At 40.9% G+C, this 13396-nt stretch overlaps 1 protein-coding gene across 4 annotated transcripts in view; it reads right to left on the reverse strand.

The window, feature by feature from the left end:
- Window positions 1-1243: 1243 nt before the first annotated feature.
- CDC123 (cell division cycle 123) overlaps window positions 1244-13396 on the reverse strand; it is a 72335-nt gene continuing 60182 nt past the window's right edge. For 3 of the 4 annotated variants that reach the window (XM_028158902.2, XM_028158903.2, XM_008150425.3), the window contains 3 exons: window positions 8759-8887; window positions 3751-3888; window positions 1244-2950 (listed from right to left, as the gene is read on the reverse strand). In XM_028158902.2, coding sequence (XP_028014703.2) covers window positions 2924-2950; window positions 3751-3888; window positions 8759-8887 — 294 coding nt within the window. In that variant the 3' untranslated portion in view covers window positions 1244-2923. The remainder of the gene's footprint in view (window positions 2951-3750; window positions 3889-8758; window positions 8888-13396) is intronic. The other variant, XM_028158904.2, reaches the window with a different exon arrangement.

The following is a 13396-nucleotide window of genomic DNA, read 5'->3' on the forward strand; positions in this document are numbered from 1 at the left end:
GGTCGGCCGGGGAGTTGTTAGGGGCAATCAGGCAGGCAGGTGAGCAGTTAGGAGCCAGCAGACCCAGATTGTGAGAGGGATGTCCAGGGATCGGGCATAAACCGGCAGTCAGACATCCCCTGAAGGGTCCCAGATTGGAGAGGGTGCAGGCTGAGCTAAGGGACACCCTATCCCCCACCCACCCCCGCCTGGTACACAAATTTTATGCACTGGGCCTCTAGTCTATATATATAAAAATATAATATTCTAAGTGTCCGACCAGTTGCTATGACGTGCACTGACCACCAGGGGGCAGACACTCAATGCAGGAGCTGCCTTGACATGCATTGGCCATTGACAGAGAAACGGCACCGTGGACCTGGCGCCAACAAAGCAACACTCGGCTTCCCCCAAGTGAGACACAGGCCCCGCCACCACCCCGAGTGACACCCCACCAAATTGCAGCCAACACTGCCGGGACCCCATGGCGCAAAATGCAGCCCATAGCTCAGCCCAGCCTGGAAACGGTGGCTGTGGGAGCCGGGTAGTGACGTCACATAGCAACGCCCAGCTTCCTCTCCCTAGTGACAGGCCATTTAACAATAAACGGCACTGTGGAGTTGGCACCCACAAAGCAACACTCGGCTTCCCCCAAGAGGGGCACAGGCCCTGCCACCACCCCGGAGCGACACCCCACTAAATCGCAGCCAAGACCCCATGGCACAAAATGCAGCCCACTGCCCAACCCAGCCCAGAAATGGTGGCTGTGGGCACCAAGTAATGACATCATGTAGCAATGCCCAGGTTCCTCTCCCTAGTGACTAGCCTCCTTGGAGTTTCTTCAGCCCAGGAACATGACTTGTTTTATAGCCAGGTGGAAACATTTCACACTTTAACCAAATGTCTGTGAAGCATTTTCCTGTGCCTCATTTCATTTGATCCTCTGGAGTAGGTAGATAAGAGACTCGGTGGAATCCTATTTGCTTTTCATTAGCTGGAAAATGGAAATTTAGAAAGCTTAGAAACTTGACCCAACTGAAAAAAAGTAAGAAATGGTGGACCTTGAAAATGACTTCAGGTTTTCTCACTGCACAGAATATAGTCAAACACTGCTGCAGTTAAATATTTTATCCTTTGTTCTCCCTGCATGATCTACAATAATAATATGCTTCGTGTTGATATCTACTTCTGTGTTGCTGACAATTACCTGAAAGAGAAGTTGGGGTGCTTCACTGGGCTGGAAAAAGTTTAGCTACATCAGAAAGCAGGTCTAATTAAGCAAGTTTATTATATATATATAAAAGGCTAAGTTGACTCGCACATGCACGATATATATAAAGCTCTCGCTGGTGCCAATCACATGTGTGTATTTCGATCTGTTGTTGTCAATCGTGAATTTGGTTGACACTCCTGTCATAGAGAAAGGGTGAATAGTGATATTAAAATATTTCTTCTAATTAATTTCCTTTCAATGTGCATGAATTGGTGCACTGGGTCACTAAATTTAATAAACAATGAACAAAAATCACATTTTTAACCTTTTGCACTTGGATGTCGAGTGTGACTCGACACGGTTAGCATCGGTAGCAGCTCGTATGTCGAATTGTATTGAATGTCAATAATTTGAGATATAAAAAAAATCCAAATAAATAAGTTTGTATGAAAAGAAACTCCAGTTTTTTATTCTACTGCTGCACTTTGGAAAATCTGGGGTATTTAAAAAATTAAATCCCAAGTAGAATAAAGGAATCGAGAAAAAAGCAAACGAGTGCAAAGGGTTAATGTAAAGTGAGAGTTGAACTCAATTTCTCTAAGAAAATTAGTGCAAAAATTAGACCTCAGAAATGGCATCTGATACACTGAGTACAAAGATCACAACTTGATCTTTGTATTTAAAACATGAATATCAAGGAACTGTAACTGAGAAACCACACAGAAAGCTACAGAGTTTTGAGATAGTGCAAATAGGAAGGATCTGCTGCAGCATTATACATAAGCTGACTTAACTGTACAAAGAAGGCGGCTTTGCCTCACCTCTCTCCACATCTTCCTTGGACAGCTCTCATATGTGTCTCCTGTGCTAACAAACATCCCTCCAACTAGTGAAATATTATTTGATACCAAGTTAAATAGATACCCCGGGCAACGGTGACATCTGTCTCTTCAAACTTCTGTGACGTAAAATAACTCAAAGAGCACACAGCAGTGTCTTGGATGCAGTCAGTGCCCAGGCACTCTGATGACACCATGATCATCCTCATCAATCAGGCCACCGAAGAAGTACCAAAATGGCGGCCCAAAAAGTGAATCTACCTCCCAATGATTCCAGTATTTTTTTAAAATGCCAAATTCTAATGAAATCTGTGCTAGTTTTACTGACATAGGGTACATTAAGATGGCTGTAATATACTGAAATTTTCAAGGTTATTTTAGTTTGAGGTGCCTGCATTCTTTTAGTTATACCCAAATTGAAGCTAAACTGACAGAAAGATTATATGAAAATCCTCCAAGTAGGAAAAATATTTTCTATAGTAATATGAGGTTCTATTTTTTTTTTTAATGGAAAAGGAATGATTAGGAAAGAATCTACTTCTGTATAACAAATATAAATTTTCCCATCTGCCTGATAGGTATAAAAATAGCATAAGAAACACAGATACATCTAAATAGACTGAGCCAAAAGGGAAAGGTATTTCACAGAAATTATGTTATCATCAGAACAGTATGCTTTCCTAAATTTAAGTTCTATTTATTATGTTATTTTTACAAGTAGCAAAGTCCCTGTTTTTTTCCCAGTTTAATATACATGAATATAAAAAGCGATTGATTTCCACGTTGCCCACCCCACCCACCGACTGGGTTACTAGGATGCTGTGAACCGTGAACAGTTCCTAAAGGAGTGGTGGTTTCCTCCTTCACTTGGTCTTGAACTCCAGCACTCTACTCAGTCATCCTCTTGCTGATTTCTTTTCTGTCAAAGGAAACCAAGACTACATTAAAATAGCACATTCTAACTAGCATATTTGTTCACCTAGAGTCACTTGTTCTGTCAGCAAGTTTCATTTTCTAGAGGCCTTGGCAAATTATCATGAAAAACATGCCTGAACTTATTTACTCAACTAGTTTATCACTTTGGTTCCAGGGTATATTATCCTCAGGTCTTTGAAGATGTTCTACTCTCTCTTCTACAGGTATAAACATTCCCACCCAGAAACACACACAAATAGACATATTCACTTTCTTCCTTGAGTCACCACAGCACAGCTCTGATCTTCTCTTAGCCCTGTAACCACTAGTAGACATACTTTCTTTAAAATTAGAAGTACTGTGAAAATTATGCAAAAAGCATGCACATCATAAAAACATTTTTGTCATTCTTGTTATTAAATAAGTTATTCCTTCAGTTCATATTACATGATCACTTTAAAATGACCTAACTCAGTAATTCTGCTTCTAAAGTAAAAGTTTAGGTAGAGCCTGTCCAATGTAGAGCCAGCTCAGTGGTTGAGTGTCAACCTATGAACAGGAGGTCACGTTTTGATTCTCAGTCAGGGCACATGCTCAGGTTATGGGCTCAATCCCCAGTAGGGGGCATACAGGAGGCAATCAATGATTCTCTCCCATCATTGATGTTTCTATATCTCTCTCCCTCTCCCTTCCTCTCTGAAATCAATAAAAATATATTTTAAAAAGTCTAAGTAGAATAAGACTAAAATGAAATATTAAAAAGCCAATTTGAAAACAAAGATGCTAAGTACACATAGACTTTACCAGCTTAAGGAAATCGATGAGTTTGTGAGCATCTTCTCCAGTAGAGAGGTCTACAAAGTCCTTGGGCAGTCGATAACTTAGATAGGGACTCGGCTGGACTGTAGCTTCACTGTTTGTACAACGGAAAGCTGGAGAATCCTTTACAAAAAAAAGGAAAGTCTGTGAGAAATTTTAAGTCTCTTCTCCAAAATGAAAAAGGTTCTATCATAACAATTTCAACTTCATGTTCTCTTTTGTACTAGGCAAGGAAGAAATAAGATTCAGAAGTAAAAGAAGGCACTAAAGGCACAAAAACATTTTTACATATTCAATATGACATAAACTGCAAGCAACACTGCAAATTCAAGTATCATACTGAACAAGTCTTTACATTCTTTCATGTACAGCTGGCCCTTGACAACAGGGAGGGTGGCGGCACCGACCTCCTGAGCACTTGAAAATCTTCATGTAACTACAGTCGGCCTCAGCATATGCAGATCCCAACCGCAGAGCTGACCCTCGAGCAATGTGGGTTTGAACTGCAGGGGTCAATTGGAAAACTATCCAAGTGTAAGTGGACGCACGCAGTTGAAACTCATGTTGTTCAAGGGTCAGTCGTACCTGCTTAGAGCCTGCATATGATATTTACATGTTGCCTGTGTCAAAAAGGATTTCAGAGACAGAAGGCCTTGGGTTTGGACTCCATGGTGACGGATACCTAGCTGAGGGATGGATGTGTCCGGAAGATGGAGACAGGCCAGAAGCTTGAATGGAACAAGACCTAGAAAGAAGGCCACAGTTTTGACAGACAGACCAATCATCTGACAGATATTTATGAAATACCTACTTTGTACTGGACCTTTTTCCAGGTATGGAAGATAAACTGATAAACAAGACAGGTAGACAGCCAATCAGCAAGCAAACAAATAAACTAACAAGATTATTTCAGATAGTACAAAGTGTTACAAAAACAAAGCCACAGGCTGCTATCATAGAGAACCAGGTGGTCTGCCAGGGAAGACCTTGCTAAAGAGGGGACGTCTGGGCTGAGAGATGGAAAGTATGACAGAAACAGCCTGGGAGGTCTGGGAGCAGAGCACAGCTCTGAAGGCAGTGGAACAACCAGTGCAGAGAGGCAGGGCTTGGAGCTTCAAGAAACAGAAGGACGGGTAGGTTTCTGTGGAGTGAAAATGGGCAGGAGGTGACGCTGGGCAAAGGCAGGAGCCGGTTCCCGTTTCCCCAACTGCCAATATAATGTTGTTTAAATTAAGCAAAAAAGAAAGAAGGAAGGAAGAAAGAGAGATAGAGAAAGAAAAAAGAAAGATCCAATCATATTATTTGGATCATAGACTGAATCTTGTACAAACTGTTTCTATTCAATAACGGTGTCCCTCATATTTAAAAATAACCCTGTGCTGAATAATTTACATTCTTCTCCTAGACACTCAGCTTTAACAGCCCACAACTGTAAGATGCCATCAGGGATAAAATTCCTTCTCTCACTGACTCAACACTCACTAGTTGTGCCTGGCATTGTGCTAAGCCCTCAGCTACGTGGAGAGCAAGAGACTCTCCCTGTGCTCAGAGCTTGCAGTCTAAAGCAGGACACAGGCAAGGCAACAGGCAGGCTTCACGCAGTGGGCAGTGCCTTGACAGGGAAAAAATCTAGTTGAGCCAGATCTAGAGAAACAGGCCCAAAGAAGGCCCAGGACAGAGTAACGATGAAAAAAATCGTTTCAGAGATGGACAAAAGGAAAGATGGTCACACTGAAGTCAAAGCTGCAGCCAGAAGAAACCCAGAAGGGAGAGCGTGCCGCAGAAGCCGAGGGAAGAGATGCTCTAAGAACCAGAGGGGAGCACGTTCCAATGGCGGAAGCGGTTGGGTGAGAGGAGAGCAGTGGTTCGTTCACTGGGATTAGCAACAAAGCAGGGGAGCCCTTGCCAAGAGCAGTCGATGTGGGTGGCAGGGACTGAGGCTCACTGGGCTGGGGAGTGACAGGTGAGATGGGTGAGAAGCAGCAGGCAGCAAGGACAGATGACCATGTAAGGAAGTGGCTGTGACGGATATACAATTACTGAGTAGTTACAAAAAAGCAAGTTACATAGCAGCATGAGGGAAACTAGTATGATCCCACTGTGTAAAAATGTATGGTGCATCCATAGAAAAAAATGTCTGGAGAATATATTAACTCAAGTGATAAGAACGGCTATTTGGAGGTGGTAGGATTTCCAGTCTTGCCTCTTTCTAATTCCCTCTCTCTTTTTTTAAATGACCACGCTAAACAACAAACCCTGTTTTAATTTTTTTATATTATTTTTTGTTAATCCTCACTGAGGATATTTTTTTCCATTGATTTTCAGAGAGAGTGGAAGGGAGGGGGGGAAGACACAGAGAGAGAGAGAAACATGGATGTGAGAGAGAGACACATCGTTTGCTTGCCTCCCACACACGACCTAACCAGGGTTTCGAACCTGAAACTCAGGTACGTGCCCTAGACCAGGAATCGAACCCCAGACCCTTCAGTGTGTGGGCCAATGCTCTAACCACTGAGAACACCGGTCAGGGCAAAAACAACTGTTTTTAAAAAGATGTAAAATATTCAAATACTCACAAGATAATACTAAATGAAAAACTTGAGATACATAAGTTCATATGTAGTGTAATCTCATTTATTTAAACATGTTGATTTGTATGTGGAAAAGGCATGTTAGTATTAAAATATAAGCAGTGGGTCTCAAGGCAGTAGCTTTATGGGTGATTTCAGAATTTTCTTTAAAAATGAGCATGTAGTACTTTTCTAGGAAGAACAAAGCTTTTCAAAGTTGTTGTTTCAAGAAAGTTTGGCTGTGAAGATGAGAAGGAAAGGAGAGAGTAGCTAGGTGAAGATACAGGCTTAAAGATTTTAAGATGAGAGATCTGAACATGACTAACTACTGAGAGCTGGGAGCTGGCAGACAGAAAGAGACAGGAAAAACAGGAAAGAAGATACATGGCAGCACAAGGTCTGTGGAGAGATGGGAAGGAATGGTATGCTGGGTAGGTGGAGGTGAGGCTTAGGACGGCTGCAGACAAGGTTGGAGGCTTACTGACAATGAAACTGAGTGATCTCACCAATGGATTATCTTTTCCTTTGAAGAAGGACGTGAAATCTCTGCCGAGAAGAAAAGGAAGCCAGAGGTTCAGAGGAGCATGGAAAGGTGTGAAATGGCCACTGTGGCTGATGGAAGAGGAGCTGATGAGGGAAACAAGACACTGTAATAAGCACCCACTCGAACTTGGGGTCAAGGACACAAGGTGCCAAGAAAAAAAATTATCAGATAAAGCAGGTGGGATCTCAATACCAGATTTCAAGCTGTATTACAAAGCCACTGTTCTCAAAACAGCCTGGTACTGGCACAAGAACAGACATATTGATCAATGGAACAGAATAGAGAACCCAGATATCGACCCAAACCACTATGCTCAATTAATATTTGACAAAGGAGGCAAGAACATACAATGGAGTCAAGACAGTCTCTTCAATAAATGGTGTTGGGAAAACTGGACAGATACATGCAAAAAAATGAAACTAGATCACCAACTTACACCATACACAAAAATAAACTCAAAATGGATACAGGACTTAAACATAAGACGGGAAACCATAAAAATACTAGAGGAATCCACAGGCAACAAAATCTCAGACATATGCCACAAGAACTTCTTCACTGACACTGCCCCTAGGGCAATGGAAGCTAAAGAGAAAATTAACAAATGGGACTACATCAAAATAAAAAGCTTTTTTACAGCAAAAGAAACCATCAACAAAACAACAAGAAAGCCCACTGCATGGGAAAACATATTTGCAAATGCTATCACTGATAAAGGTTTAATCTCCAACATCTACAGGCAGCTTATGCAACTTAATAAGAGGAAGATAAATGATCCAATAAAAAAATGGGCAACAGACCTAAACAGAATATTTTCAAAAGAAGACAGAAGGAAGGCCAAGAGACACATGAAAACATGTTCAAAGTCACTTATTATCCGAGAGATGCAAATCAAAACAACAATGAGGTACCATCTCACACCTGTCAGAATGGCTATCATCAACAAATCAACAAACAACAAGTGTTGGCGAGGATGCGGAGAAAAAGGAACCCTCGTGCACTGCTGGTGGGAATGCAGACTGGTGCAGCCACTGTGGAGAACAGTATGGAGTTTCCTCAAAAAACTGAAAATGGAACTCCCATTTGACCCAGTAATCCCACTCCTGGGAATATATCCGAAGAAACTAGAAACACCAATCAGAAAGGATATATGCACCACTATGTTCATAGCAGCACAATTTACAATAGCTAAGATTTGGAAACAGCCTAGGTGCCCATCAGCAGATGACTGGATCGGAAAACTGTGGTACATCTACACAATGGAATACTATGCTGCCATAAAAAAGAAGGAATTCTCATCATTTGCAGCAACCTGGATGGAATTGGAGAACATTATGCTAAGTGAAATAAGCCAGTCAATGAAAGAACAATACCACATGATCTCACTCATTTAGGGATAGTAAAGAACATTATAAAGTGGTGAACAAAAAGATAGATACAGAGACAGTAAAGCATCAAACAGACTTTCAAATTACAGGGGGACAGTTTGGGAAAGGTGGGGGAGTTATGAAATCAAACGAAGGACTTGTATGCATGCATATAAGCATAAACAATGGACGCAAAACTCTGGGGGGGAGGGCATGTGTGGGTGTGGGGTGGGGGGGTAATAGTAAGATATGTACACATATAATACCTCAATAAAAATATTAAAAAAAATATATATATATATCAGATGACCATTATTTCTTCAAATGAAGTGAAATGAATGAATCACATGCACACCTTTTCTTGCTCACCTCTATAGGCAAGAATCTATTAGTAAATTTGTTATATTCTGTACTTCCCAAGGGTACAAGTCACCGCCTATCCAAGTGCCCAGAGAACTAGCAATTGTTAAGATTTAAATATTTCCTTTACATTTTTACTTTTACTGTCTTACCTGCTCCAGAGCATCTCCTTCACTAAAATCGCCTTTTAAGTTTCGTTCAGATATCAGTTCTTCCCAAGTAAACAGCAGTGAATCTGTTACCTCACCAAATGGATTAAAATCGATTAGCCACACCTTCCCCTGTAGGACAGAGAGAAAAATTAAGAGGCTTAGACTAAAATCAAACATTTAAACCCTATAACCTGTCCTCCAGCTCCCACCAGAGAAAGTCCTCCAGGTTTCATTGAAAAAGGGCCACAGCTTTATCTAAAGGGAAGGTCTCCTGTAAAATAGAGACCTAGAAAAGAAAAGCCTGACAAGGACATATATTTCAAGTCCCGCTTAGATTACATGAGAATTTTAGGTCAAAGATCCAAACAGGAAAAAGGAAAATTTCACAAGAAGTTAAACCAAGCATGACCGAATGCTTTCAGGGGGTATCTCTGATTATCTTTCGAGATTACCTTTGCCCTGCAGAGGAAGGAAAGAGTCAGAAGTTCCAGAGAACACCATTCCTTACCCCTGCGAGGCCGCTGCTGCCAAGGATGCATTTTTTTTTAAGCATATAGAAAGAAGTATGGAAATGCTCAATTTTCTTTAACTTTAATGTAATATTGGTTTGTCTACATGTTAGAGCACATGAAGGGGAGATCTAAAAAACATATCAACCTTTAAAAGAAATATCTAACTCTTCCCACTCTGAGAGGAGAGGTGGGCAATATGTCAGCTCCAGGCTCAGAGAACGGATCCTCCTGAGCTGGTCAGACTGAGTTCAGTTAGAGTCAGGGGCACCTCCGAACAAAGGGCAGGGCGCTGACATTACAGCACTGGGGACCTGGAGTCCTGCCAAGAGATCGAAGCCAAGAGATAACCACAGAGATACAGGTGACATTTAGTAGATACCCGTTTCCTTCAAAATTTTATCTTTGCTCCTCTTGATTGTTCTCAAAACATTCATGTCATTGCATCATTTTTTTGTTGATAATTAGGTTTTCCTGTAGATGTGTAGTTATCATGTTTTGGTCAGACATGAGTGTGTAAAATTTCATATGCCTAACGAACTAGGTTGTCAAGCCACCATTACCAATATCTAGCACTGTTTCTCATCTCAGTTAAAGAAAAAAATCTAAGAAATATCTAATTAGGACTTGCTCCCAACAGCAGAAACATCTGGTAAGTGGCAAAGAACCATTACCAGAAGGTGCACCACACACCACTGAGTTTCATATTTTATATAATCCCAGGAGAAAGCCTACAACTCTTCCAGGCCACTTGAATTGCTTCCTCACAGCAGTTCGGCACCCACTTGCACAGTCTTTGACTATGTGAAATAACGTCAGCCATCAACTTCTTGGTATAAAGTCAGCTTTGCTTTTGGAGCAATTACTAAGATGTCTTTGGCATGCTATGTGTTATTTTAACAAAATGGGTATTTTCTAACTTTCAAACCCTTTCTACTTGAGTTTTATAACCAGTAAAACCATCTCATTATAAAAAGAAAACACTATTAGGCTGGTTAATATAGGAATATTATGTTCTATAAACTAAAAATATGGCATACTGTAAAAAAACAAACAAAAAAAAAACTTAAAACCCAAACAGATCACTACTTTTAGAACTGGTAATGGGCAGTTTGTTCTATAATTCAGAAGACATTCTCTAATTCAATGAAAAATAAAACCAGCTGTAATCAGGTATAAAACTATCAAGATGAGTATCTTATAGCTAGAACATGGTTTTCAGGTGATAGCTCGGGCAGGAGACATCCTGAGAAATTCTATTTTTAGGCAGTCATTGAGATAAGATCGGCCCTTCCTGAAATCTACCAGACCAGCCCCACAGCCCAAATAAATCTCTGTGCACTAGAAAGACACTGTGCCAGGCACTGGTGCATAAAGACTAGTAACACAGAATCTACTCCTTCAGAGAGCTCAGTCCAGACCAGGGGATAAACACACACACACACACACACACACACACACACACACACACACGAGAAATAAAAACCATCCTGCAATCACAGTACACGGGGGGAATAATCCAACAGAGATAAGAACAGGGTATTATGAGGCTGGTAGAATGTAAGGAGAACCTACCTAATCTGCATGGTGAAGCTGGAAAAGCTCCCCTCAGTAACTTGGAATTTGAAGATGATGGTGATCTGAGAGGAGGGTGGATGGTGGGAGGAAAGCAGACCATTTCAGGGGGAACAACAACAAAAACTAACAGGTGTGAAGGCCATGAGAAGACAGCCCACTCTGGACACAGGTTATTTCCTAGAGTGTAAAATACATGGGGGTCCCAGAAAATTATGGAACTTCAAAAGTCTCTAGTTCTAAATCGGATGAAATTCTGGTTAAAATAATCCCTTTAAATGTAAAATGAGATTACAAGAAAGAAAGGGGATCCCAGGCACCAGAAATGAGGAGGAACCTAAAAAACAGAAGTAAGCATACAGACATTTGCAGTGGGAACTCTTGGGCGAGCTTCCTACCAGGAAGCTCAGGGCAGGGTTTAACGTGCACACAGGAACAAGAGACTAGCCACGAGAAGGGAATCAGAACCAAGAAGTGAACTCCAGAGGGCTGCCATGTCAGTAAAGGGAGTTTAAGATAAAACTCCTAATGATTGGAAAAGGAATCAAAGAAGCCTCCCTTTCTCTGACTGGGGTCTGGGGAATGTGGAAGAAGCAAATGAAGTACTTGAAACTTAGAATCTTTGAGATTCTCACAGATTAAAAACAAAACAAACAAACCAAAAACAAGCTCACTGAAGATGAACCCATGGTAAAATAAATAGACTAGTTTACAAAACCAAAAATAATCAACATGAATGAGAATATGCAAATAGAGCAACCAAAGGTTAAAGCCCCAAGAACTGAGGAAAATCATCATCAACCTAAAGGAGAATCTATACTAATAAAAGTGTAATATGCTAATTAGACCGGATAGACCGGACATCTTCCGGACAAAGCCACAGTGGCTGTGAGGGCTGAGGAGGGCCGGCAGCCGCGGCGGCCGGCAGTGGCAGCAGCAGCGGGGTGATGAGGGCGGCATCTTCCCCTGATCAGCCTGGCTGCCTCCCACAGAGGGAGGCCAGAGGGAGCAGCAGCGGCGGGGTGATGGGGGCGGCGCCTTCCCCTGATCGGTCTGGTCAGCTCCCGTAGAGGGAGGCCAGACTGTGGCTTAGGCCTGCTCCCCACCCCCACCTCCCAGTGCATGAATTTTCATGCACCGGGCCTCTAGTATAAAATAAAGATATTAGTGTTAGGACAACTGGGTAAAAATCCAGAAAAAGACAAAGTTAGATCCATATCACATACCAGGGCAAATGCAAAGTAGATCAAAGATTTAAATATATAAGCAATAAGTCATAAAAGCTAGAAAATAAATGGAGGTATTTTTTAAAATTATGACTCAAATTCAGAAGTCATAAAATAAATAACATTTTATCTTCATGGTAAAAGACTAATAAAATGGGATAATCCCATTCCTATATTTTAAAGGATAATAAATAAGACAATAAAAAATGGAAAACACATAGAAATGACCCTTACAAAAGATAAAATGTATCCTAATGCATAATAAGAAAAAAAGAAATTGAAACACCACTTTTCATCTATCATACTCTGTGGGCAAGCTTTAAGGAAATATCCAGGTACATTTCCGGTGGAATTACTTGGAGTAGCTTCTACAAAGGGTAATCAAAATTAAAATACATTTAGCCTTTTGAGCTAGCAATCCCATTTCTAGGAATTTATCCTGTAGATATACTTGCAGATGTATAAAACAAAATATATATCGGATGTTCATCACAGCACAATTTGCAAAAGTCTAGAAAGAACTATGTGTTCATCATCTACAATGAAGTAGCTAAACAAACTAGATGGTGTATCCACAGCACAAAACACTGTGCCACAATAGTAAACTGGAAAGCTCTCAAAGATACATTGTTTTTTAAAAATGTTTAAAAAGCAAGGTGTAGACTGTATATCATATGCTAACTCTATATAAGAAAAATGAAAAAATAAGTACATTACCTTTTTGGGGGCATCAAGAAATACTGGAAGGATATAAAAAAATGAATAAAAGTGAACTTGCAGGAGAGCAGAGGGTCAAGGGTATATTTTCACACTGATATGTTTTTTAAGCAGTGTGAATGTATTATAAATTAAAAACTTAAAAATAACTCAGTAGGTTTACAGAGCAGTGTTTTCCAAGGGCTAAGGTTCAGGGAGGTTCATGAGGAAATTTTGGGAGTGAAGCAGTTCTACATCATCATTGTAATAGTGATTACACAACCAGATGTGTTTTTCACACTCATAGAACTATACACTAAAAAGGGTCAATGTCAACTCTATGTAAATTATATCTAAAAAAGATCTAAGGAAAAAAGATCAGCAGTTTTAAATGATTTAAAATATAATGGAAATCGAAACCCTAAAACACAAGATACTGTCCTATACAATAAAAGGCTAATATGCAAGTCAACCGACCGGTGGAACAACCGGTCGCCATGACACGCACTGACCACCAGGGGGCAGACGCTCAACGCAGGAGCTGCCCCCTGGTGGTCAGTGTGCTCCCACAGGGGGAGTGCCGCTCAGCCAGAAGCCAGGCTCACAGCTGGTGAGTGCAGAGGTGGTGGCAG

Source organism: Eptesicus fuscus, chromosome 5, assembly GCF_027574615.1.
Source record: "Eptesicus fuscus isolate TK198812 chromosome 5, DD_ASM_mEF_20220401, whole genome shotgun sequence".
Classification (NCBI taxonomy): Eukaryota; Metazoa; Chordata; class Mammalia; order Chiroptera; family Vespertilionidae; genus Eptesicus; species Eptesicus fuscus.